At 40.2% G+C, this 26715-nt stretch overlaps 1 protein-coding gene across 1 annotated transcript in view; it reads right to left on the reverse strand.

Annotated features, from left to right (window-relative positions):
* TAFA4 (TAFA chemokine like family member 4) overlaps positions 1-20063 on the reverse strand; it is a 43087-nt gene extending 23024 nt beyond the window's left edge. Inside the window, exons 1-2 of the mRNA XM_065749706.1 lie at positions 19984-20063; positions 16852-16967 (exon numbers count right to left, since the gene is read on the reverse strand). Coding sequence (XP_065605778.1) covers positions 16852-16967; positions 19984-20063 — 196 coding nt within the window. The remainder of the gene's footprint in view (positions 1-16851; positions 16968-19983) is intronic.
* Positions 20064-26715: the final 6652 nt, after the last annotated feature.

Genomic DNA, 26715 nt, shown 5'->3' on the forward strand with positions numbered 1-26715 from the left:
TATCTCAGCTCTAATTACAAGGTGAAGATTAAAAAGACAAATTAACTTTATCATTGCATTCTTGGCCTTTTGGAAGGGAAAAACAAAACAAAAATCAGTGGAGCTTCCAACCCCAGCCAAATTGTTGAAGTCAGCAGCTTGTACAAAGGGGGGAAGAAAGAAAAGATGAAATCCAATTTACCAAAAAAGAAAAAAAAAATTCACTACAAAGCTTACATGCCTTGTGGCAGTCTTGCTGGAGTACAAAGCTGTACAGCATGCAGGTGACATAATTAGGTCACTGGGGGCAAGGCTTCTTAGAACTATCACATAAATAAATCTATAAAACTTTTCAAATTAGACTTCTTCCAGGTTTCAAAGGTAGATATTTCCTTTTTGCTGCCATGGCTTAAAACAGTGACTCTGCAAGAAACTTGGACTAAGTCCTTCCTGGCAGCGGATAGCACTGCAGTTACATATTCTGGCTAACTCGTGGTTGTTCTTCATGACTACTTCACTCTCCACTTGAAATTATTTATAGGACCCTGCTAAATATATTTTAGAACTTCTGTGCTGAATACAAAACAAGATTAAAGAGGTGCAATAGGCAAGTTGCCATTGGTGTTTCCCTGTCACTTCAGGATGAGGACTGATATTGCTCATATAATAACAGCGGACAATGAGTTAGACTTTGCAGATAGGAATTCCAGAAGTGTCCAAAGGGTGACCCATAAGCACTGAATTCAATGACCTTTCCTGCTCAGAAAACAACAACAAAAAGTGCAAATAGACACTTATGTGGGAATGCCAATGGCTGACTTGGGAGGGACAGACTTCAGTGTTGGGATAATGGCCCACACTCACACAACAGCTACAGCTCACAATCATAAGCAGCCACCATAAAGGCTGTTGTTGAGTATTATAACCTAATGCAATACCTGCTCCCTGACCTTTATCATCACAGGCTGGTTGGAACTGACACAGAGATGACCCTATAACTGGTACATCTCTCAGTAATAGTGGCATAAAGAACAGTATCTAAGTCATCACTGTCTTCTCTCATCAGAAGAAACCAAATTTTTCACAAGTCAAATCCCATTTCAGAAGAGGCCATCTCTTAGCGTGTGCCACGACCTATCTCACTTCCAGAAATTCTGCAACATTTACGATTGTTGTTTAGTTGGAATTGGACAGCAGGCTCAAAAATGTAGCAGGGATTCAGTACCATTTGGAGGGAGTGTAAAGTTACATATGCCTTGCTCCTTTCAGGAACTTCTAGTCCTTCTGGGATAAGAGGTGTTCAAAATGCAAGATGTATACATAGTTCTCATTTTTGAAAGCACGATGAATTAAACCACTTCACTAAACACCTTTGGACTCAGACAGCTCTTGTTCTCTGCAACAGCCACAATTCCATTTGCTCTGAAGTTTTTCATAATTAATTCAGAACATGCTGGACCACTGGATTGACAAGTATTGTAATACACAAGAGCAAACTGAAATGGAACAGACTAAAGAAAAGGAAGAAACAGCTTGCTCTGTACAAAAAACAAAGAATTGTTCTTGCCACTCATAGCTAATCCCTATACTTGGAACAAGACACCAACATCAGGATCTATTTTATAGCAGTCCTTTCACATAATTATTGCAGCCACATAAATAATTTCATAACTGTACAATATCATTTTCTACTGAATGTACAGGAAAGAATCCTTGTGTTTATCTATTCTGTACCCTTAAAACTCCAAAATTCCCTTTTAACTGCCCAGTTTCAAAAGGATTATTTCATAGGTCTTCCAGCTAGAGTTGCTTTTCTCTCTGTGGATCCTTCCATCATCTGTCACCTGGGGTACACACAGCACATCATTCCCAAACGGCCAGTCACAGTTAGATTAACAATGATAACCAGGTGCCTTCTCTGAGTGACACAATTAACCCTAATTAAGAAATCTCCTTATTCTTAAGGAAAAAAAAAAAACTTCCTACAATGAGATATTTTCTTCCTTTGGGCTTTCAAGCTAACCAGATATATCCAACTGCTCTTCCAGCTCCATACATCGAATGGATCCAATTTCCATACCACAACATCAGATAATACATTCAGCCAGTACACATTGCTTGCGTGGATAAGTTTAGGTTTATGTCACCATATTTGCAAGGAAGTTGCCAAAATCTTGTTTTAGTCTCAGACTGAAGGCCAAATAACGTCAAGCCTGTACCTGCTTCAAGTTTAAGTTTTTCCCCTTATAACTTTCCTGACTTTTATTGTCTCCACGTGCTTGCCTAGAACCAACATTAGGACCTGTAGCTGGAATTAAGTCTTTCCCATGTAACCAAAAGGAATTACTGTGTAATTACCATTAACTCTTCAGTCACTGGACATCACTGTTTCTGTATTTATAGGCCCTGTTGCTCTGTTCTGATCTCTTTCACACTTGCAACATCAATTGACGTTGAATATGATATTTAATATCATATTCAACTCCCCTACTAAATAGAAGTATTTTCTTTTGGAGGTAACACAAAGTTTAAGAGAAAACAATCGTGATGTGATCAGAAACGAATCCCATTGTCATTTCAGCCATGGTATTTACTAAGTAATCACAGTTAAAAATATCTAGATAAAATCCCAAGATTTGGTTGCAAGTGACTGGAAGCCAAAGAATAAGAAAGCTCTTGTTCTGCTGATCGAAGCTCAGTCTCCACCTAGCTACCCAAAAATGTCACCATCATTAAAATTTTAGTTTTTGTGGGACTTTCTCATACCGCAGAGAGAAACTTACCTATTCAAATCTCAATTTCTTATGTGCACATAAACTCCTAGAAAATGCTATGGAATTGAACTGCCCACACTTCCACCCCAGTGTTTGTTAGTGAGCTGGATCTCATTTAAATGCTGGCACAAATATAAAATGTGTCAAGTCCAAGTATAAAATGACAACATTTTCTTAAGGAATGTGTTATGTTATAAGGGCGCAGCGTTACACAAAACGTTGTTACAAATTTTAAGTGGCATAATTTAAATGTTAAATAGCCTCAAAAATTAAGAGACTGCTTCAAGTAACATGAAAAAATGTGGGATTGCTCAAGGTCAAATCTAATTACAAAGCTTGCTAGGATGAAGACGGTGTATTTAAGTAGTGGGAAATTAAATTATTTGTCCAAGCTATCTGGCAGTAAATACCTGCCTGTTTTAATTGCTGTTTATTCAGCCTAATAAATACTGGAAGGGAAATGCTATGCTCGGCATCAGTCCCCTTTCCAGCTAAAGCTCTGCCTGATGTCTGGTGGGTTGGTGTGGTCACTGCTGCAGCCTGCACCATACCAGGCAAGCCAGCACAACACTGTCCTGCTGATCATTTCCCACTGGGGTTGGTACAGAAATACACATTCTTACACACTGGGAGGAGTCTGAAAACCAAGCTGTACCTCTGCTGGGTGCAGAAAGGAAAACAACAGATTAAGCGAGAAGAAAGTCTCATGAAAGCTAGAGGAATGTTCCTACTTGGATGGTCCCGCTACTCAGTAAAGGAAAAATAAAATGAAATAAATAAGAAAGGAATGTATGGATGTGTTCCGCTGCTGCCACCCAGTGGGAAGGTTGAGTAAAAAGCACTTCAGTAGATCGGTGGTTAACGAGGGCTGAGGCTGAGTCACGGTCAGGTTGATATTTATGCTGCACCTCGCTGTCAGTGCTTTCCAAGACAGAATTTTTCAGAGAAAGCAAACTAAAACTGAAGGAGAACCATTGCAACAGTCTGCACCTTCTGTGCAACTGAGTCACCTTGCTACTTCAACTCAATCCTGGTGCCTGTTAAATCACCCTATGGACCAGATCTGTTTCAACCCCACAGCTCTTGAGCTGTTATTTTGGGATGTTAGCTGTTGATTTTTTGTGGTCCTCTGTGGAGCCAGAAGTTGAACTCGACAATCCTTGTGGCTCCCTTCCAACTCAGGATATTCTAAAATTCCCTAAGATGCTGGAGCTGACAGAAAGACTGCTTACACCATTCCAATTTTCAACTCTTCATATTTACAGATTTCATAGTAGTTAAAACTGAAGTTCAGCACCTACCCTGTTACACACATCTGAAAAAGTCTACTCACTGCAGATCTGCAGCAAAAGGGATCTAAATGCCTTCCTAAATTTGGCTTTAAAAGTCCACATCTGCCTCATTTCAGTACTTGGGAGCTTGAAATACAGATGTTCAGGGTAAAATAAAGAACTCTGATACTCTGCTATCCACTTAGCATCCCCTCATAGATGAGGCAGGGCCTCTGAAGTGGTAAACGAGAGCATAACATTTTCATTATCTACATCATTACTTGAGGATGATAAAGCAGAAGCAATGACAACAACTTAAAGACAACTCAAGTTGTCAGAGTACAGTCTACAGAGCAATTAATGAAGAAGATAAACTTCTGATGTTAAAGGACTCTCCAGCAAAACAGCAATAGGCAAGAATTCCTCCAGCAAATCAAGAAGAATGGGAGGGAAGTGGGGGGAAGTGGACTGCCTTGAGATGAGGACAGATGAAAAAGATAAGCCCCTCTTCAGCAGCCCAGCTGCACAAGCAGCACTTTGCTTTGTGATGTGCTGCTCAGACTGACTCTCACTCCTCTATGACAATTTTTTCCATGTCTTCATAATATTCTCTGTAGAATGAGTACAAGCAAAATTATCACTGTACCCACAGCATCAAAATGCAGTATGCAGAGCTCTGCCAAACAGCAGCAGTGGCGTGGCAGTTAACAAAGAATGGGAAGCTTTCCTTTTGGTGCATGGGAGGCAGCGGGTAAACCGTGTAACAATAAACACCATCCACCAGTGCTGACATTCAAATACACCATCAGCAGAATGAAAGAATCAAAGTTCATGTTTCATCTGTATTGTGTGCTGAGGACTTACCACATGAACCTAACTCTATCTTGGGATCTGTATGGCAGCAGCAAAGATTGACATACGTTGGCCTCTTTGAACAGTTAACTATCCTGAAAAGCAGGGATACAAACAGAACCCTCTGTACTCCAGGAAGTTCTTGCTGCTATAAATAGTATTCTCATCAAGCCAGATGCAAAATTTAGAGGTGCCCTGTAACTACTTACCATACACTTCTTCAGGCACCAAAGTCAGCATTCTACAGGGTAACTGCATGTATATCTGCCCTTATTTTCTGCCCTACATTCAGTTCAGTTCAAACTGAGCAAGACACCATTCCTGGGATCCTCTCAGCGCTGAATTTCAGAAGCATTAATTTAAGGCAGTTAAGTTTCACCAGCAAACAGATGTCCTTGATTTGCTACTATGCCAAAACACAAAAAGCCCATTTTTTTCTTTTTTTTCTTGAATGAATTGTAATATGAAAGCTACAGTAATATGCACACCCATACAAACAATGCACAGAAAAAAATACTTGCATAGCATGTAAAATGAAGAATAACTTCTGCCTTGGCACATTTCTGTTAAGTTACTGCTTAACCATTTTAAACTGTAACGCTTGTTTGGATACGGGACAGCAGAATTAACTGAAGATGTCAATCTATTATTTGATCTTTCATTCCAGTCAAGAGGATATGTAATCATTAGCACAGACCTATTTATCTTCCTCTTTATTTCGTCATCCTGTAATTTAAATGATTTCTGGATTTCATTTGGCTTATCAAGTTCTCGACAACATCATGAAATCCTGTCTCCACAGAAAATGATTTCTGCCTTTCTTCTTCTTTGAAGACTGTCATGTCCTGTTCACTCTATCAATCAGCCTGACATTATCTTCCTTCCATGGAGTGGAAAGCTTAAGTTATCAGATTTATGCAAAAAATAACAAGTGGTTCTCATTGCTCCAGAGATCGCTTTGCAATTGGATGTTGTTCTTTAAACGGAGTTGCTCTTATTGAAGCAAGGGGTTCATTCCTGCATATTTCATCCTCTCTTCTATTTATATCCATCTATTTATTGCTCAATTCTTCATTTGCAGCATGTAACAACATCAATGGTCTCTGTTGTTGTTTTTTTTTTTTAATACTACTTACTGAGTTTTGATCAGATACGGAAAAATAGATACACAGAGAAAAAATGGAAAGACAGGTGTTAAAGAAATCTATTAACACAAAGTGGAATCAAGACCTGGAACACACACTCATTGCATGTAAGCTAGTAAAGCTCATCTATTAATACACAGGTTCTAAATACACCACATCACTGAGAAAACTCCAATGACCATCACCTTCCTTCTCACGCTGTGTGGTATGCCCAGTATAGACAAAATGCACCCTCTGTTTTGTTCTTTCTTTTTTTAAACCTGCAAACTCATTCTCAACTAAGCAGTTGCTCTGCCATTACAACACAATGTATGTCTCACACAAAACGGTGAATTGTTTTGTAGGAACCAGAATGTTATACATTATCTCTTGGGACTTGTGTGTCCCTGTTGCTATGCAGTGACAGTATGAGCTCCTCAGCTCAGAGGGAAGAACTCCACTTCTCTCCCCCATGCTGACATGCAAGTAGCAAACCAGTCCTCAGTGAACATGCCAATAAGAGCAGTAACAATTAGCAATATCTCATTACAACCATCTGCTGAGACTGCCACAAAAACACCATCTTTCCACTGCTCGTCTCCTGACTGAATTCATCATTTCACAACATTCAGTTTTTCCTTGGTCAAGAAATGACCTTGCTATTACTATTTATTACTTAATGGATCTCGATCTGAAAGCCCACGTCATAGTCTATAATAAAATATAGTGAGCAAAACTTAACCAACTTTTAGAGCATTTAGCATTCAACACAAAATGTTAATAATAATTCAAAAGTGCCATTTATTCACATGAACTTTTGGCCAGCTTAGCTAATGGATTCAGAACTAAGAAGTATTGAAAATAATTTTGGGGAGGAGCTCACCAGACACTGGTCAGCTTTCAAATGTTTTTCACTCTAACTGGCCAGAACAGTGCAATGATGTTATTTAAGTACCATACTCTGTTGTTTGCATAAATAAAACTCCGCATAAATTTCCCCCCTTTGGAAGGCAATACAAAATAAAAAATTGAATTAATTTAAAAAGAAAAAAACCCCAACAAAACAACATCAACAAACCATCACTGTATTCAGACTACATCATATTCAGGCCTTGATTCTGATGCAGAGTTCACTTAGCCCGAATCCCTCGATACTGGGGAAGGGTGGAAAAGTCAGGAAAATGCTTTCTGCACTCATTGTTGGATTAGATTTGCCCCCTGAAAGAGGTCACATTCTCACAGTAAGCTTCCTTTTCTCCCTAGCTTGGCAGAAACCACCATGCTATACAGTCTGGATATTTCTTGATTTTAGCATAGCAAAATTAGCTCAGTTATGGAACCAAAATAATTAGTCTACGTCTGGGGACTGTCGCATCCCTTGCAGAAAACAGCATTTTGCTGAGGACAACAATTTCACTTCATTTCTAAAAACTGGTGACAAAAAGTTGCAGATTTCTTTTTTTATTATTTTTTTGTATTTTCAGTAACAAAGCAGAGGGGAAGAACAGTGAGCCTGTAACAGCATTTCAAAATAAATGCCAACACTGGAAATGAAAATATCAGCACAATTTTCATTCTTTTACTGACCCCACAGTGCCAACTCCAGCGGGATGCACCCAGACAATACTCAAGGACCTTTTTCTACATTGCTACCATTTTTGATGGCAAATTTTACATGATTTCAGTTTGGGGTATTTGTTTTCAGTTGGAAGAACACCAAGCATCTGCTGAAAGGACTGAATAGACAGAAATCATTAGCATAAACACAGCTTGGGCCAGACACTCATACTGCTGGTGTGATTCACGCCAACAGACATAATCTGCACTTTGTTCAAATTATATCCTGACTTGATTTTCATACTTTTAGTAAATTTTATTTTCTACGGATAATCTAGGAATACCTAAGAATAGGAGCAAACATCACAGTAAACATAGATACCTTTCCATTTGACTTTCTTTGAAGAGAAAACCTCCCCAAAATACTAAGTCATAAGAGGACAGTCACCATATCTCAGGGTGACCAGTTATTTATTGTCCCTCATTAAATAATAATAATAATAATGTGCCTGTGCAATTATTGCTTATTCATGAAATGAGATAATATGCTTCCTTAATTTCCAGTGTCTCAGTACATTTATTACACCAACAGCAGACTGTGCAAAGGACATCACTGAGACAAGAGCAGAGAATGTCTCAGAATGCCTTGATCTTTTCGAATTGTTTTGTGCACAGGATATTATTAAAGAGCCTTAAATATCTGCTTTCCTTAGACATAGATATTTTCATAATCTTTTTCAAGAAATATTATCTTTCACTGTGCCATACATTTTGGATCAGGAAGTGCATGGGATCCAACCTGGTACTCCATAGTTATAAATGAGGGGTGCTGTTCTGCTTTTTCCAGCAATGGAACTGCTGAACACCACTTGTGCTGGAGCCAAGCAGGTTAATGCCACCCTAGACTCACTGTATTCTCACCTTTATGATCCATCTAGTGATGATCCAGAGGCAGTGTGAAGGAAGAAGGTCAGCATGATCTTTATTTGCTTCCATTTCTTGCTATAAAGAAGGAAATCTCCCAAAGAAAAAGGGAAATAAAGGGGAAAAAAAAGGACAGAAAGAGCAGAAAAGATGCTCAAAGCTTTTTAACCAGACAGAAAATAAAATACATGGGGAAGACTACCTTGATACATTTAAATTACATTCATTTGTGTTAATCAGGCATCAACAACCAATATGAAACTAAGTCAGCTATAGGCAATGCCTTATAAATACTTGTTAATACAATTATGATCTGTCACATACCAATCATGATGTTCCAATATGATGTTGTAGAAGTACAACACCAACCTACATTGCAACAGTTTGTCACTGTGCGAGGAAAAAAAATACAGTAGAAGAAAGCCATTTATTCTAACACTCACTGCATCTTAGGATGCTACTTTGACTCAGGTGCAAAACTAATAGGACAACTGTAACCAAGAAGATGTAAGCAGTAAACAAAAGCTCAGAGTAAACCTATCACGTGCTTATCTGGTCTTCATCTCAGATTAGTAAAAAAAAAACAACAGTGAACATCACTGGACCATAAGTCACATGGGTTATGTCCAGCAGAGAAACAAATGTGGAAATAAAGAAGGGGAGAAAAAAAACAAAGGCAGGTCAAACACTAAAAAACAGAAATATTAAATATTTTCTGCTCATAACTTCTGTTATTGGCAGGGTATCATTAAAGATTGCCTCCCTAGAAGATAATGAACGTCAGGTGTAGCATCAGTTTGTGTGCTGACATAAAGCATCTTCAGTCAGACAAGGAGAGATCACCCTGCTCAACCCTACAAGACATCTTTAATCACCTGATTTAGAACCCAATTGTCATTCTCCTGAAGGAAATCTGTCAAACACTGAAAAGCAGAAAACTGCAGCAAAGGGATAGTAGCAGCAATTTAATTATTAAGTTTTGTTTGTTTGTTTAAATCCATTGTCAGGTTCTTCCACAATTAATCATATTTTTGTTTACAAGCCAAAACACATCCTTGACATGAGACACCCACAGTACAAACCTCCAAATTTAAACCAAGCAGCAGGTTATTTCTGCAGGGGAAATAACCACATCTGGCATGAGAACAGAGCTGAGACCTTTACATGGTCTTAGTGGACGAGGCACAGTTGAGGTCAAACATGACAACTGATTTCCTGCTTTTAAGTACATGACTTTTTAAAGCCTGTGCAATCACTCATTTGGAACAGAACTCTCCAGTAGCACAATGCCTTACAATTACATTAAAATTGGACTTCAAGTCTGGGACAGGCTCTGTGCTGCTATTACAACTAATGTGATTGTAAGGCTGTGACAACACAACCCATGCAGTAAGCAGAGGCATGTCGATCAATAGCTGAACAGACCCTAAAGCAATTTCCATCCCTCAAAATGGCAGTGATTTGCAAAACACTGAATGACGAATTCAGTAAGAATTTTATTAACACTTGAGCATTAATAAAATCATAACTACGAAGTCTAACTTTTCTTTTGGGACTGAGCACCATATGACGTATATGGAGCGGGCTGGAAACTAAATCACAGAAGAAACACAAACTTCCCATTCAGTCTGGTCAGGACTTCCATCTTAAGTAAGTCTTTCAATCAGTTCAGAGAAAGGAATTCAATACAAGTCCTTTACATTTCAATCTATTGCCTTCATCACTCAAACATCAACCTTCCCAAGGACTCAGCATGTTGACCTCCATGTAAACCCAGAGCACAGCTTTTGAGTAGAACACATTCTGCTTTCCATTGGAATCATAGAATTGCTCAGGCTGGAAAAGGCCTTCAAGATCAAGCCCAACCTCAATCTAACCATACTACCTTAACTCTAACAACCCACTGCTAAATCATGTGCCTGAGTACCACACCCAGAAGGTTTTTATACATATTCAGGGACAGTGACCCAACCACCACCCTCGGCAGCCTATTCCAGGGCTTAACGATTCTGTAAAGAATTTTTTCCTTATATCCAACCTGAACTTCCCCTGACCCAACTTGAGGCCATTTCCCCATGTCCTGTCACCAGTGAGAAGAGACCAATCCCACACTCACGGCACGAGTTTGCTCAAGTAAACACAGGTCAAGACACCTTCCATCTTATTTGTGGATTTCTACTTCTTTGTCTCCACATTGGTACAAGCATACTCACTTGAAAAACAGTACTTTATTTTGTACTGTATACATATATACGTAACTTCTATGTAATGTAAGTTACAAGTTTGGAGTCAGTGAAGAAAAAAAGAAAGAAAAAGCGAACAAAGATTGCTCGATTAGAATTGCGGAGAATGGAATATAAAGATTACCATTTCTGCACATAGTGACTATATGAAAAAGTGATGCTGCCAGTGTAAGATGAGTAAAATAAAGACCATATTTTCACAAGCTTTCCCCAAAAGTCTTAGAATAGGGTCACCCTGATATGGCTGGAAACAGCTTGGTTTCAGCCTCCTGCCTCATATTGATACAATGGGCTTATCATTTTTTTGTTAAGTGAGACTCAATCTTCCAAAACAATCTCTCTTCTTTTAGCTATATATTATTGCTTCTCTTTTATATTTTTTTTCTAACATTATGAAGTACTATACACTTAACTACACATTCTTCGGCTCATCAGTAATTTTTCCCATAATTCCCTGAGATAAATGTTTTCATATACAATCATATACCACTCAGCTAAAGCACACACTCAAGCTATGTTTTACCCTATAAAAGACTAAATTAACACCAAATTTCTTTTTACCGGTAGCCTCTATGTACACATGGATTTTGAAAAAGTCCATAATATATACAGCAAGTTCTCGCTGTTATTTAAAGCTCCTCCTTCACCCCTTGACCCCAAATAAAGGTTTATTTCTTCCTCTTTCTTTCTTCTCAAAAAAACACCAGCAAACTTCATGCAGAAAACTCCATGCCATTTTGTCTTAAAGGGATCCAATTGCTCAACTGAATTGCTTTCCCTACCCTATTACTTGAACAGATTACAGCCACAGCTGTATATTGTAGCTACCCTATATTTAGTAGCTGGATAATAAAACACATAAATAACACTCTGAATAAAACATTAAGACATAAAAGGAGTTGAACAGCACAAAAGGCTAAAGCTTATTGCGCACTAACCACATCTGACCCATTGAAATACAGAAGACTCATAACTCTAATTAGTAAAATGCACCGTTATGACTTAAATCACGAGACAGCAAGCGTGCTGTCTGACTGCAGCTGTGCACTGGAGCCCTTTTCACAGCCTTGCAGGGCCCTCTGGTGGAGCCAGGAACCAAGCCCGTAGCAATCTGACAGCACTGTCAGGATGAACAATACCCCAGCCCAAAAATAAGGGGAAAAATCAGAAGCCTGCTTTTCCCTTTTTTCCTTGAAAGCAGCAATATCTCTAACATAAAGTAGCATCTTTCACATAGCCTCCAATTAAAGTAGATTAAGCCGTGGAGCTAATGTAAAAGAGAAGTTTTTCAACTTGACTCCATTGAGGGCACAGTTCTACTCACAAAGTCCTTAATGCTGTGAAAAGCTGCAACGGATGTGGAACTCTGCTGCTAGACCACCTGAAACCAAAAGCCTGACCAAAAGGTCTGAATTCCAGCTGACAGTAACATCTCACATTCAGAGAGGAAAAAAAAAAAAAAAAAAAGCAGATTCAGAGAGCCCCGCAGACCAAAACAATTGCAGTCAATGGCAGAACCCTGTCCCAGGCCTACGTACATACAATACTTGTCACTATCAAGTGACAAGAAGACTGTTTCTATGACAAACAAGTGAATTAGATTGTCCCATTAGAAGTCTAGATCAGAGAGCAATTAAAGACAGGTAGAAAATCAGAAATGGGTGCATTCTAAAAAGACTCTGCCTTCTCTAAGCAACAGCAAGGGCAGAATACGAGCATCAGAGTGGAGAGCCTTTGTTTTTTTGCATCAAGGGCACAATCGCATAACCCAGATGATGAGCTGAGTCCCTAGCACTTTCCTCACCCACTGCAAGCATCAAACAGAGGGGCACAAAGGAAAACAATCACGGAAGCCCAGAAAATTATCTCAGACCCCAGTGCAGACCATGCACAGCACAACCAACAAAAGAAGCCATCTTTTACACATGATGGAAACCCCTGGTGCTCTGAACACCAGCCCAGACAGCATCCTGGTTGCAGGAGATCGCATCTAAGATGCCAAGCAGCAAATTAGATTTTCTGCTGCATTTCACTAAGCAAAGAGGTAGAGTTTTCAACATCTCAGGCTGCTGTTAATTCCCTTATGAATCCACTTCCCAATCTCCACGGTCATGCACATTTGACTTGCCATTGCAGTTTTTAACAAGACTTCCCCCACTGAACCTCTGATAACCCTGTAAATTAAACCTTCTGCAGAGCAATGGGAAATAAACTCTGTGAAGTTACTACTCATTCTTCCAGTTGGCAAGAAAACCAAACTGTCCCAGTGAACTCAAACACAGTGATTTATCCCAATGCTCTGCATCATCCTGTACCCATGGGAAACAAGCAGACTATTAGGGCAGAATTCTTCACTTCAAATCATGAAGAAAAAAAAAAAGAGGTGACCCAAAGAGGACAATTCAGAGATGAATTTGGCCCTACAGATGTATATTAAGCATATGGTTTCCAGGCATATTAATAATGGACTCTCCAAAATCTGGAATGTTCAGCAAGCAGAAGGAGGCTGAAAGTATTTCAGGTAACAGTCGTCACCTAAAATAAAATGTAGCAGTCTCAAAAAAGCCTAGCTGCACTGGTAATTCATGACAGAAACTGTTCAGCTGGTTATACCAATTAATGATCTACAAGTCCAGCCTCCAAGTGAGATGACCTGAGGAAGCGCCTATTCAATGTTTCATCATTTCTGGATCCTGACTTACAGCAGTGAGGTGGAAACAAATCTTTTCTGGTACTGAACGTACGTTGCTTCATTCAGCACAGCATGGAATTGATGGTTATATTGGTATCAGTTAGGAACTCCGGGAGCCTGAAATACTGCTTAATTTTAAATAGCTGTAGTAAGGTTGGTGCTCAACCATTGTCAGTGCAAAAGACAAACTCTTCAAAAGGGTATTGTACAGCAACAAAGCTAGATGAACTTTCTGAATTGTCTTTTCTCCACAGATGTACAGGGGGCTTGCTGAAATAATCTGCATAAGCAGCATCTTCAGTGATCTAAGGGTAATGAGAAGGAACATCTTCCCTCTACCTTTTGCCTAGTTAATTCTGTCAGTCAAAACAATTACACCATCCAAATGAAAAATAGGTTGAAGCGTTCAAGCTGGGTTTAAGAACCAAACATCTTGAGAGCAATGGCAGAATTGGCTTGCTAGATTGAACAAGGCTCTTTCTCCACTAAGAGTTATTTGATAGCAGCAAATATATTGCAGAACAAAAGAACAGGCCTGCCTTGTTCTACACTTTATTACAGTGATGAGTCCCTTTTTGTCAAAGTGACTGTTCAATGCCATTGTCTCTCACTTCTCAGCAATGGGATGGTTTCTGAGTCCTTAAAGATCCATCCTCTGTTCCTGTCTGAATATTATGGAGACAGATGTCAAATGTCATTCTTTCAAGTGCCATCTAAAACAACCAAAGTCAATATGTGTCTTTCCCTGGATTAGACTCCTTAAAAATTGCAGTATTTTGAAAAGAGAAAAGTCAATCCCACTTTTCAGCTTAAATTCTATTGTCTGCCCTTGGCTAATAAACTTTCTTAGATGTAAAGACTAAGCACTTTACTCTTAAGAAGTCTCTTAAAAGAGACTACTGATGCCAAATACATAGAATTAAACAAACAGGTTTTCATGGGCAAATGTATTCTTAAAAATAAGCCTGTCTTAAAATATCACAAGCGAGGTAGATTGTGTCTCATAAACAGCAGGTATTTCCCACCTTAATATATACCTACTGGCTTACATCTGCTTAACCTACAGCTGGAACATAGAATCAAACTGGGATGGGGTCACTTCAGTGTATGCATGAGAGAAGCACACATCCAGGGAAGAATATAACACCACGAGTCTAAAAAAGTGAAAAAAAACTCCAGTTTCAAGGCAGTCTGTTTGAAGAAGAAAAAGCTCTATAATCTGACCAAACTACTATGCAGAATCTTTCTGTAGCCTACCAGAGAAAGCACTGTAAGAAAATTTGCTTAACAGTTGAGAACCTCAATTGTGTTTTACAATACCTCTTTGATAAAGGGAAAAAATTCTTAGTGTCAGTTAAAAGAATGCAGTCAAGCATTCTGAAATGTTATGTTAAAAGATTGCCAAAATTTACATGACACATAATGTGCATTCATCATATGAGCCCACAACAGGGGATCACTGCTGCCTTATTACAGATATTTCCCTTAGGTACACATGCAATGTGCATCTTAAAAAGACAAAAATAACTTTTTGCAAGGCTCTTCCCTGGATCACAAAAGGAATTTCAATGGTTTGATCAGATCCAAAATGTACTGATAAGCAACAGTTCTTTAGAGGAAGGGTTAAGATTGCCTAATTAACTTGGCATCATGTGTTGACCCTTCTCTTCAGTGAAATGGCTTAGTCAGCTACCATAACAACTACCTATAGAAAGGTAATACAGATCATCCTCTGACCCTGTATTTGCTGGAACCACCTTCTAGGCTTCCACTGAAACTTCTGTATTTCTCCATGACCCATGACGGTATTATATAGCAAACACACTTCACAGCATGAAAAACACATCTATCAGGCAGTGAAAGAAGTAGCATCTAATTATTTTGGTATTTTATCAGTAACTTTAACACGCTTAAATCTGGTTTGTAGTTTTTGGCTAAATTTCCCTCAACAAGATGGTAAACACCCAAAAGAAAGTAGTGGGCTGGAATCCATTTTCAACAGTTTCAACAGATACAGTATTCAATACAACTGCCAATAAACCCCATCAGTCCCATGCCTTAAGGAAGTCTCCAGGGATTTTTTTTTTCCCAGTAAGAAGACTAAATGTAAATAAAACTTGCATGAAGCAGTAGGCTGATGCTGGATGGGCAGTGCCAAGTGACACACATGAGCATGATACAAATGCTCTACAGCACCACAGAACCCAGAAGCTGGTGACAGGGCACAGTCAAGAGGAATTTTGTGCAGTTCTTAGATACACACATTGCTAACATGCTGCAAGTATGTAGATAGACACAGCAGCTGTATGTAGGTCAAATTCTGTGGGATGTGCCAGGATTTTCAATTTTTTTTTCTGGCAAGCACGTGAGGATCCTTCAGCTCCTACCTAGACAACCACCAGAAGCAGCCAGGAAATAGATCAATAGGTTGTCTCTAACAAATGTATCCTCACTTCCTAGCACTGAGCTGGAGTGTATGTTAACATTACATGCAGACCCATGAGAATGTGACTCAGAGTTAAGAACATTTCATATGGATTAATGGCAGTATGCCTAATTTGACAATGTGACCACATCACAAATAGGAATCCTTGCAAAAATCCCCAGGCCAGTGTGATTCTAACTACAGTACTGAGAGCTCAGTCTTCTCATTGTAAGGGTGCAGCCAGGATTTTGAGCTCTCCTAAAAGCAGAACTCACTAGTGCCACTATGTTAACTTTACCTTTTCTGCTTCTGGGATCAAAGGTGATATAGAGGAATTACCACTGGTACATACGTATGCCTTTCTGCAGTGAGGCTGGGGTCTCTGCATGGTCCCAGACTTCCAAGATCCAGCCTAGTATCAATTCACAAAGCCAACCCAGTTTGTTCTGAGCTGTTTCTGCCTATTATAATGAGATACTTACACTGTTTCTTGGTAGATATATCGTGCTAGAATAGAGCATTTCTTTAAATGCAATTATTTTTGCTTTGCTCTGCAGGAAAAAAATGTAGCATACCATAAGCTGAACTAAACCACAGTTTCCTATCTGTGTTCCTTTGTGAAAGAACTGGCTCAACACAGTCTTAGAGCTTTGATCTATTGCTCACCAAAGCCAAGGATACAGTTGGAAAGTCTCCTGGTAACTATTGGATAAGAAGGGGGAAGATAAAGATACATTTCAGAGTTGTTAAAAAAAAAAATCCCAAAGTCCTAGCAGTTGTGAAGCTCACCTGAGAATTTCTGGAGGGACTTTACTACAAAATTGCTAGAGACTCCGTGAATTTTTACAGTAACACATTTTGTTGTTTTGCTGTATTTTTAACCCATTGCACTGATTGTAACACTCTGTCAACAGCCCCATCAATTATCCACTGCTAAAAAGTGGGCCCTAACGTTCTGCAAGTGGTATTAATTGGTCTCTGTAGCATATAATGAGTTCAAAAACTCCTACCTGTATGTCCCCGGGGATGGTGGCTAGAGGCGGACAACAATTTACAGCAGACCATTAACACATAGACCTGAAAGAGCCAGTCAGATAGAAGCATTGATTTGGCACAGAATCTCATCCTGGAGGCAGAAAAGGAAGAAGATGAGTGAAAGAACAATGTGAGTAGGGAATAACATAAAAACAGCTCTGGGAAGGAAACACTGTGAAGACACTGAAGAATAACCAATAAGGCAGCACTGACAAAAATCACTTTCACAGTTTGGCTGAAATCAATTCGTTTTTTAAAGTATGTTTTACAAACAGAAGAAATGCAATGGCTATCACACAGCATATTGCCACACACATTTATAATAGTACCATACAAATCTTGAGTGCAGTTTTATTTTTCAAACTAAGGTCCTTCCACACAATTTAAGCATATATATTTCTTAGGTGTGCTACTATTTTTAAACTGCACTTGCATTTTACACAGAACAATTTCATCTGTATTTAATGCTTCTCAGGACATATTTTTAAAGATCACCTTAGATTTCCTTATATTAGTGGGCTGAAGACACCAACATTCAGGTAGGCATGCATGCAAACTGGTTTAATCTCTCAGTTAAACCTTACCTGCTAGCTTTCCTGGAGAACACTGGGCTTGTTAAGGGTTAAGCAGTCACAAAACCATCTCCTCAGTCCAACACACAAGAACTCACTATGCTGCCAGCATTAGAAATTATTTCAGAAGGCAATTGCTTGACGGAAGGCAGATGTTGTTAGTCTTGTTTATGTTAGTGATAGAAATAAGGCCACAAATCCCCAGCAATTTTGCTGCAAATATCTACAATTAAATCCTTCAATAGCTTATGTTATGCCATTCATCATATATAAAGGTAATCTGATCATTTTCTTAAATTCAATTAAGATGATTTATTACTCATGCAATACATAAATGTGCATTATGCACTCGAACTCCTAGATGTAACATTCCCCACTTTCAGAAAGTGCTGTAAGCAGGAATATATCAAATTAATTAAAGGCAAATCATAGATTTGCATAAATTGAACTAAACACTGCTTTCATAGCAGCAATGTTAGTCCGTAGTTAATCAGCATGCTGGGATTTGGACAAGCCCATCACAAGCATTTTTATTTGCACCAAAAAGTCCTTTGAGAACTTTTCCCTGCAGATTCTAGCTCTGATTCCTGCAGGTATTTTGTAAATACTTGTTTAAATCCTATGTATCTTTACAATACCTGAAACCATTGAACTAATCAGATCACTCAAGTGCTGAACAGCCCAACAGTTTCTTAAAAAATAAATTAAATAAAAACAAAAGAAAAAAACTTAGCTTAGCCTGCGGCAGGCAGGTGAGGGTCCTGTTTTAAATCCAATAACCATCCACACATGAAACTAAAACAGATCTCACACTTTCTCATTTGAAACTGCTTGCCTCATTTTCCTTTTCACTCATCACAAGACAACACTGCTCTGAGAATGTGTATTAATGAGAATATCGATAAGGCCCAAACAATTCAGAAATGCACTTCTTCGTACCAAAAGTTAAGAGGCCAGAAACCTGTTGTAAATATATTTTAGCAACAAACACCATTTTTTACCTGCTGGTTTGAGGTTTCTTGCTTGTTTTTAATCAAGATATTGTTCTCCCCTTTGTGATGCCTTCATACACTTCAGCCCACTGTTATTTTCATTAAAAAAAAAAACCTCAGCATATATTGTTAAATAATACACCATCTTAAAGAAAAAAAATAAAGAAACCACATTTTAAGGATTGAATTAGGAAAAAGTATGGATCTTAACCCATGTTAAGAAGATGCTCTCTTTTGAAATCAATACAAGGGAAACAAAGATTCTTTATAAACGACACGTCTTCTGCAAGCATGAATCAACCTCAAAAGACAAAGCTTTTGCTGGTCCTTACCTATCCTATAAGTATCCTCTTACAGAGCATCCTAAGTTAATTCACAGCAGTTACACTTCAGCTGATGACCATGTGCCTAATTCACCTCCTGCACCCAGCTGAACCACATAAGGCCAGCACAGCTAATGAGGTTGAATGACTGTGAATCCAGAGCAAGTGTTGTTATTGCTGTTGATCTTTGTCTAAGTAAACTGCACATTAGGTGTTGAAATCAATCTACCATTTCAGAATTCAGTCCCAAAACTTTCCCCAGGTTACAATATCAATGTCACTTTCTTGAGGAAAGAACTGAATTTAACCACAGTTCTCTTTCTCCTTTTATGAGAACAGAAACACGCGGCTTGCACCTCATGCATCAGCCACCTTTGTATAGGAAGCCATGATTTACTCATCTTGATCATCAACTCCCTGCTGCCTTACACTCAAACAGAGAAATCTGACCCAGGTATCAGAGGACATCTCAGCCCTCGTGTCACTCTGCAGTAACGTAATGAAGACAGGGACTTTCCTTCAGGTTTCCTGAGGTGTTACTGAAAGAAGGATTTAACCCTTGGAATTAAACACTATAGAGAGAAATTCTGACCATGCCATTTCTGGTGTGACTTGACAGATGGGACAGATATTTGGCCCTAGATCGTGCACTGGCTGCTCAACAGCTCCTATTTCAGAATATAAATGAATCCAGGCATTTCCACCATTCCCAGTAGAGGAGTGAGCCCAGGCTCAGTGGAAACCTGCTGATACCATTTCAAAGCTTTCCCATATTATGAAAGTCTGATTCTGTTGAATCATGGACCCTGACGTTAGACAGGCAATGGGAAACAAGGTTTAATTAGGCTAACAGAGTAAACTTAGTCCTAAGTAAATACGTCTAAGTTCAGAAATATCACTAAAAAACATCCACGTAGTTACATCCAAACTGAGAGGCTGCTAAAACCATTCAGTGTCACTAAAACCAAACAACACTTGCAGGTAGACAGGATACAAGTCTTCAGCCCACTAATATAAGGAAATACAGGGTGATCTTTAAAAAGACAAGGGAAGAATGAAATTTGGCAGACAGATGCGACAAGGGGTGCTGGCCCTTCAGCGTCAGTGGGCTGCCACTCTCAGAAATGTCAAGCCTTAACTCTCTTGAATTCAAGTGGATGGTGTTGCTAACCACAGCAGCAAATCTTCAGTGTCATTTGAAAGATAAAAAGCGCTCTTACCTTGGGGACTTTGCAAGAATTTTGTTCCAGTCAAACACAATTATTTCAGTGTGTTTTTCATAGTTATTCCAGATTCCCATTTGCGGCTGCAGATAAGCCTTTCTGCATTTCAGAATTTTTTCTTCGCTTTGGGGACCTACAAAGAAAGCCATATTACACTGCAATTAACATCCAGAACGATGCTGTGAAATAGATCTTTGTTATTAAATCGTTGCTTTACAGTGCCATCTACAGTACAACCCAGTGCCAAAGGCAGCAAGCGTTCTGCTCTTTTCATTTGTTTAGAAAAAAACAGAGAAACTGTGTGGAGACAGATCTGAAATACCACTACATTAACAAAATGCTTGGAAATTACTGGAAATAACAAACAAGGCATGCTCCTCACTGTGGCCTCTCAACCAAGTGTCCTCTCTCCACACAATGTCATGCAAGCTGTTAGATTGAGGAAAGACACAGATACGGCACAAACAGTTTTCCAAAAGATTACTTCAAACCTCCAACAAATTGAATAAGACATCGTTAAGTACGGAGTGAAATCCTCCACCGTCTTCATAAAGATTTGGCCAAGGCACCTGGAGACCAGCTACCCCAGGAGCATAGGGTCTGTAGGGCTGCATCTGTAGGATGATGTCTGTGTGATCACTATTACATCTCCCACTGATGCTTTTGGCTCCACTTGCACCAAATGCAGGCCAAGCCCACCTGCACCCAGAAGCTACATTTCCAAGCCATTATATGGAGATTGATAGTTTTCCAGCAGTACTGACATGAATTCCACAGAATAACGAGCTCAAACACTTGATTTCATAGGCAGTCAAGTCTCTTTGCTTTTATTGTTTATATTTGTTCTCTCACTTCTATCCCTGGGCTCAACTTGACCTTCTGCTATTGGAAACACAACACAGTGTAATTTGTGAGACTAATAATGATGTGGTCTTCACTGACAGAGTGATCACAATAACCTTTTCCCATGTTCTCCCACCACTCCTCTCATTTCAGTTAGAAACCCACATTTTAAGAAACACAAAATTACACTATCACACTATGGACAAAGCATTTCTGGGGCCTGAAAAGACAGTAGGCAGACACCTTCCAGGAGCTCAGGACAGGAACAGCCCTGGCTCAAAACACACTTAGTTTCTTCCTGCTCAGAACACCATGAGAAAATAGTGATCTGGAAATAGAGAGGCCAACAATCCATAATTAACCACGTTTAACTCTGTCTCAGTCTTCAAAAGTGGAGCTCCAGAGTGAGTCAAAATCACAGTGCAGCAGTTCAAATCAAAAAGATGTCTTAATGTGAAGCACTGTATCAGGCCTTTCTTATTAGTAGTTCATAAGCACAGAGTATATTAAAAAATGCAAAACATCCATGAGCTTCCGAAGGCTTACTGAGAAGAAAAGCAAGCAAACAGGCTTTCCAATGCCATATTGAATGAGTGAAGTGGCTGCATGGTTCATTTCCACCCATTTCATAATAGAACAGATAAATATATCCTCGGAGTGCTCTTGCAGGAATCAATATTTCAATACACCAAATTCGCTTTTAGCGCTTCTTTGTCCCATAATTTTTAATAGAGAGAAGGAAAACCAACTTAAGGTGCACCTGCAGGTAAATGCTAACTTCAGTGTCACCTATCCTGCAAAGGAATGTTGAACTCTGGTTACAGATGGGGAAGTATTGATCATTCCAACTCATTCTGCTTAAAGGGATACAGCAAAAGAGGCAGACCGTGCTGCCACTGCATACCGTGGGGCATCCTGATGCTTTGCAGGCACTGTATATTTCTTTTGACAGAATAAGACAGCGTTATAAAGTAAGTACTCATCCCCTCGATATTTACACGTTGCAGAATGCCTCTTGCAGACACTTTTCTGCAGAGGATGAATTACCAAAGCTTTTTAAGCCATCTCTTATAATAAGCTATTCAATAATTTAGACAGCCTTCATCCATTAAATATTTAGAAAGCTTTAATTCCTCCATTCTCGCGAACTCCTGAGGGGGGAGGGGGGGGGGAGGTCAGCCGAAGTCAGGCTCTTAAGCGGCCGCCTCACTACGGGACCGCGGCTCCGAAGGCACCCGAATGCACCCGAAAGCTCCCGAATGCACCCGAAGGCTTCCGAATGCACCCGAAGGCTTCCGAATGCACCCGACGGCGGCCGGCTCTGCCGCGTGGCGCTGCTGCCCCCTGGTGGCGGCGCGCCGCCTCAGCCGGCCCCGCGCAGCGGAGCTGTCCTCGGCCCCCGCGAGCTCTGCTTTGCGCGGGAATGAGCTGTCCGTCCAAATTCAGTGCCGTCATTAATCACGCTAACACTCTGCTGTCACAGGACAAATCCGCTCCTCCGGGAGCTAGGCGGGTATGTGAGCAGGCACTGGGCAGAGCTCTGCCCCCCGCCCCCCTTAGGCTGCTCTCAATCCTTGAGGTCCTCCGTGAGCCCCCAGAAACGGGCAATCGCTTCAGATTGCAGCCACGGGTAAGTTGGGCTTGATCCGAAGCCTTCAAGTGGCAGTAAATTCAGCACAGCAAAGTTATTCCAGCAGTTCATTAACCTCCCTTTAAACACTGTGCCTTATTTCTAATCTGCATTTGTCCGGCTCTGCTTCCAGGCATCCGATCTCATTAGGCTGCTTCTCCTCCTCTGCTATCACACACAGCACTTGCAGCCTGCAGTCAAGCCCTTGCTGAGCAACTTCACACATGATCGTTCGATGGAGGAAGCCTCTCCTTGAGAGGTTTTGCAATATTAAATCCATCACGTAGCTCTTCTCTGTATCGCTGCTGATTTCTCAACATCAAGCTTTTTGAAGTGAACATCAGAAGGTGAAGTAAGTAGAGATGGTCTTTATTAATACCGCAAAGAGAGGTAACAAACTTTCCAGATTGTATTTAGTGTTCTGTCCTGATATACCCTGTGCATCTCCCACGTGGGTTCATCACACGGTTCTGCCCATCCTTACATTAACAGCTCCATCAAATAAGAAGGCTCTATGCGAACAGAAAGAACACAAAACTGTTCACAGTGTATCATGAGACCATTCTCCCATTGCAAGAAAGCAAAGCTTTTACTGGAACCAGTTCCTGTGTCCCTTACTCCCAGTGTAAACATCAACTTTGCTGCTTGCAGTTACTCTCCTGAGGGTACCAATGAGGAAGGCCTCATCTCATCAAATACTGAACTGCTGTTATATCCACATCTCATGAGGTATTGACCCCAGTAGTCGCCAGCCTATCCACACAAAGACAGACATCCTATGTGTCATTTGTCTAGGGGCAGGTGGGTCTGCCTTCATCAGCATTTGGAGCTCTCTCCAGGGTATATCTGTCTATGCTGTCCCCGTTAGAGATGAGATCAAACCTTCCATGCATTGTGGACATGTTAATAGGATGAGCTGGGAGGGCTGTAGAGAGTGAGAATTACAAGTCATGTGGATCCTCTGTTGGAAAGCCTCCTTTAGTTGGACTAAAGACCTCAAAGTTTAACCTGGTGTAGTTCAGGTCACACAGAAGCAGTAACAGCATTATGCAGAATAGGAAAACAAATTCAAGGTGAGAACAAACTGAAGTCTAGGGGACTGCCAGAAGCTCTCAAGTTCACATAATGCAAGGAGGATCTTGAAATCACAGCAGCTGCCACCTCTGCTGAGGCAAAATGAGTCAGGTATTGACTCAGAACCTGAAGCAATGCAAACTGCAGGGCCTGGCTTAGCCCACTCTAGGCAGGAGAGCCCTAGCTTCTTCAAATACATCAACTTCAGCACCTGTGATTTCCAGAACTCACAGTTTTAGAGAGCATTTACATGGCCAGTAGAACTAACACTGAGTTATGCTGGCACAAGTAAATGATCACTTTTGCCATCCAGAAATACAATCTCTGTGTATGAGAAGATCATCTATATGAAATAGAATCTAATTTAGAAAAGATGTTAGAGCCTGCTCTCTCAACTCAAACTGAACCGACATCTTTCCTTCAGGAAAAAGTTCTTCTAAGACCAATAGGATTACAGCTGTAATCCTGCAAATTATAGCTGTAAATTGAAGACAGAATGTACCCTTTTCTCCATATAGCATTATTTATTATTCATAATCATCCTACAAAGAACCCTTCTGCCAAAGTAAATGCACGGAGAGGTAAGTACTGCTATCAAGGTTTCATTTTTAAGGTTTCACAAACAGGCTTCTCAACTTGGACAGCAAACACAGAATATTTCCACGTTCCAGCCTAGCATTTCAACTCTTTCAACTACATTTATCAGAGAGAATTTTTCACTATGATTACCCAGGTTATTCCAGGCCCTCACTGTAGCTTGTGAAACAGCTCAAAATCTTCCCCACCTCCTGGTGTATGGCCTAGTTAAAAATGGGCAGAATTGCAGGCACTGTGTTCAAGGAAGCTCAAGAACTGCCTCAGCTCTGTTCAAAGAGGAGGCAGCGTCCAGCTCCATTCCCAGCTGACCTCCCCAAAAGCAAAGCAGTACTGTTACAAAGCAGGCCAAGAGGTGTGGAGAAACACGTATTTGAAATAAATCCCTTCTGCAGAATGTTTCAGACAATGCAAATATTCATTTCCCCTACTGTAAGCTTTTTTACCAAGTAGCAAAGTGGGAAATTGGTCGCACAAAGTATTTCAAGCAATAACGACCCTGTTTTCCTTACCCTGGATTGATGTGAGAATTTGATTATTTCCATAGAAGTAAAAGATAACTGACCCATAGCTATAGAGTAGGTCTTGTGCCTTTCTTCCCACTCACCAGGGACCCAGGTGAGCTGGTGGGTGTTTTCACAGAGATCACTTGAACAAAAGAAAGAAAGGAGAGGGAAGCAGGTCCCACACCTGTTTGTGCTTCTGCATAAGGCCAGGGGTCCCAGGGCTGTGCTGGCTTCTGCCCTGCTGTGCAGCCAGGCCTGGACTCGCATGCAAGAAGCAGGCAGTACCCAACTGTAGGTCTTTGTACCTCAATACCCTGAGCACAGACAGCCATCCAGTGCACCTCTCTAATAAGTGGGGGAAAATGGTGGCAGAAAGAAACTCGAAACACCTCCTAGGTGTCCTAGAGTTTTTTCATGAAGACATGTTCAACTTGTGATACTTCCAGATACCATTATGATTTTCTGGTGATTCTGAAAGGACTGATGCAGCCAAGATCCAGTTCTTTCTGATTCTACCGCATTAGAACACTATATTCTCTTATTCTCTAGAACATTTTGCTCATAGTAAATAGTCACATCACATCTGTTCATTCTTTCCCTTCAGTCCCCATCAGGCTGTGACTCCAACAGGATCCATCCATTTCTTCCTCAGCAGTGTAACCTGACCTCTGCTTTCATTTTGTTGTGTGTAATGCTCCAAGAGGAAAGCATGGAATGGCTAGATTCACTTTTAGTACGCAAACATGCTTGATGAGCAATAGATGCACATTGGCCAATGAAAAATCCCAACTGCCTGGGTATGTGGGATAATTGTTCCACTTGGGACTCATTAGCTAATTGTTAAAAGATTCTAATGAAAAGCGTTTCATAACTACAGCACTAAATTTCCAAAAGTGTAATTATGGACTGAATGCACACTTTCAGCACCTGTGTTATCAACTACACAAGCCAACAGCAAAATATGTTGTGCTGTGCTATTTCTGTTCTTGCTCTCAGTCACACTGTAGTGCATAGGACAACTACTAGCAAACTGAAATCTTAATTTTCCTATTTTTGTACAAAAAAATAGCACAGTTAGCTTGAGATTTTTTGGAGATTCTGCCAGCATACAGAAATTCTTGTAGCAATGGTGGAGAACTAAACTTGCATAAGAGGGAAAAGGCACAGACCATGGAGCTATGAGTCAATGTCTTGATCTCTTATTGTCATTTGACTTTGAAACTACTGGACAATCTTTTTACTTGGATTTAGGAAACATAGTTTGCTGATCAAACTTTGATCCTCAAATTATTCAAAAAAAAAAATCATTACCTCCTCTACAGAATAAGAAAAATCCAGATCCAGGTTCCTAACCTGTCAGCTCAGGAGCTGTTAGTGAAAACAACAACAAAAAAAATTATTTGATTCCTCGAGTTTTAAAATTCAATAACACAATAACAAAGGCAGCAAAGCACTGTCAATATGTCAACAAGGCATTTTTATGACTTGATGACTTGGAACTGGGTCAATAAACAATAGCACATTAAAGAAGGACCCAATCTTGTTCAGTATTTTTCCTAAGTGAACAAACAAAAGCATATTCAGAAACAGTCTCAAAGTTGTCTGGCTTGGCAGCCCCACGCTGGATGGAAGCTCTGACCCATGCATCCCCCATGTAAGCAGCACTGTCAGAGCTGGGAGTACCTCAACTTGCATCCCAACGCTGACTGCACTGTCTTGAGTCCTGAATTCTGGCTTTTGCTCAGCCTTGTATCATGGAGAAGTGTCTGCTTTTTTGGAGCTAATTGGAATGTGACCATCACTGTATGGACACACCACAGGTGAGTTTAGCTCTCACTGAGTTTGAGAGACTCTGGTAAGGCTGTGCATGGTTTGTATTGCACTCTGCAAGTATCAGGAGTCTTGTAAGGTTTACTACATCATGTCAGCATGCCCTGGTGCAAGAGAATTTCTAAACTGCTACCATTTACATTCTGCTTCCTTCCCTCCGGAAGTGATTTCCTTTGTTCCTTCCTCTTCCAGCCCTATCCTTCAGACCTCCTTCACTGTCCCTCCTCAGCTCCTTTCTCGTTTAAGTAACAG

This window comes from Cyrtonyx montezumae, unplaced genomic scaffold, assembly GCF_038088225.1.
Source record: "Cyrtonyx montezumae isolate F1298 unplaced genomic scaffold, pur_monq_1.0 scaffold_6, whole genome shotgun sequence".
Classification (NCBI taxonomy): Eukaryota; Metazoa; Chordata; class Aves; order Galliformes; family Odontophoridae; genus Cyrtonyx; species Cyrtonyx montezumae.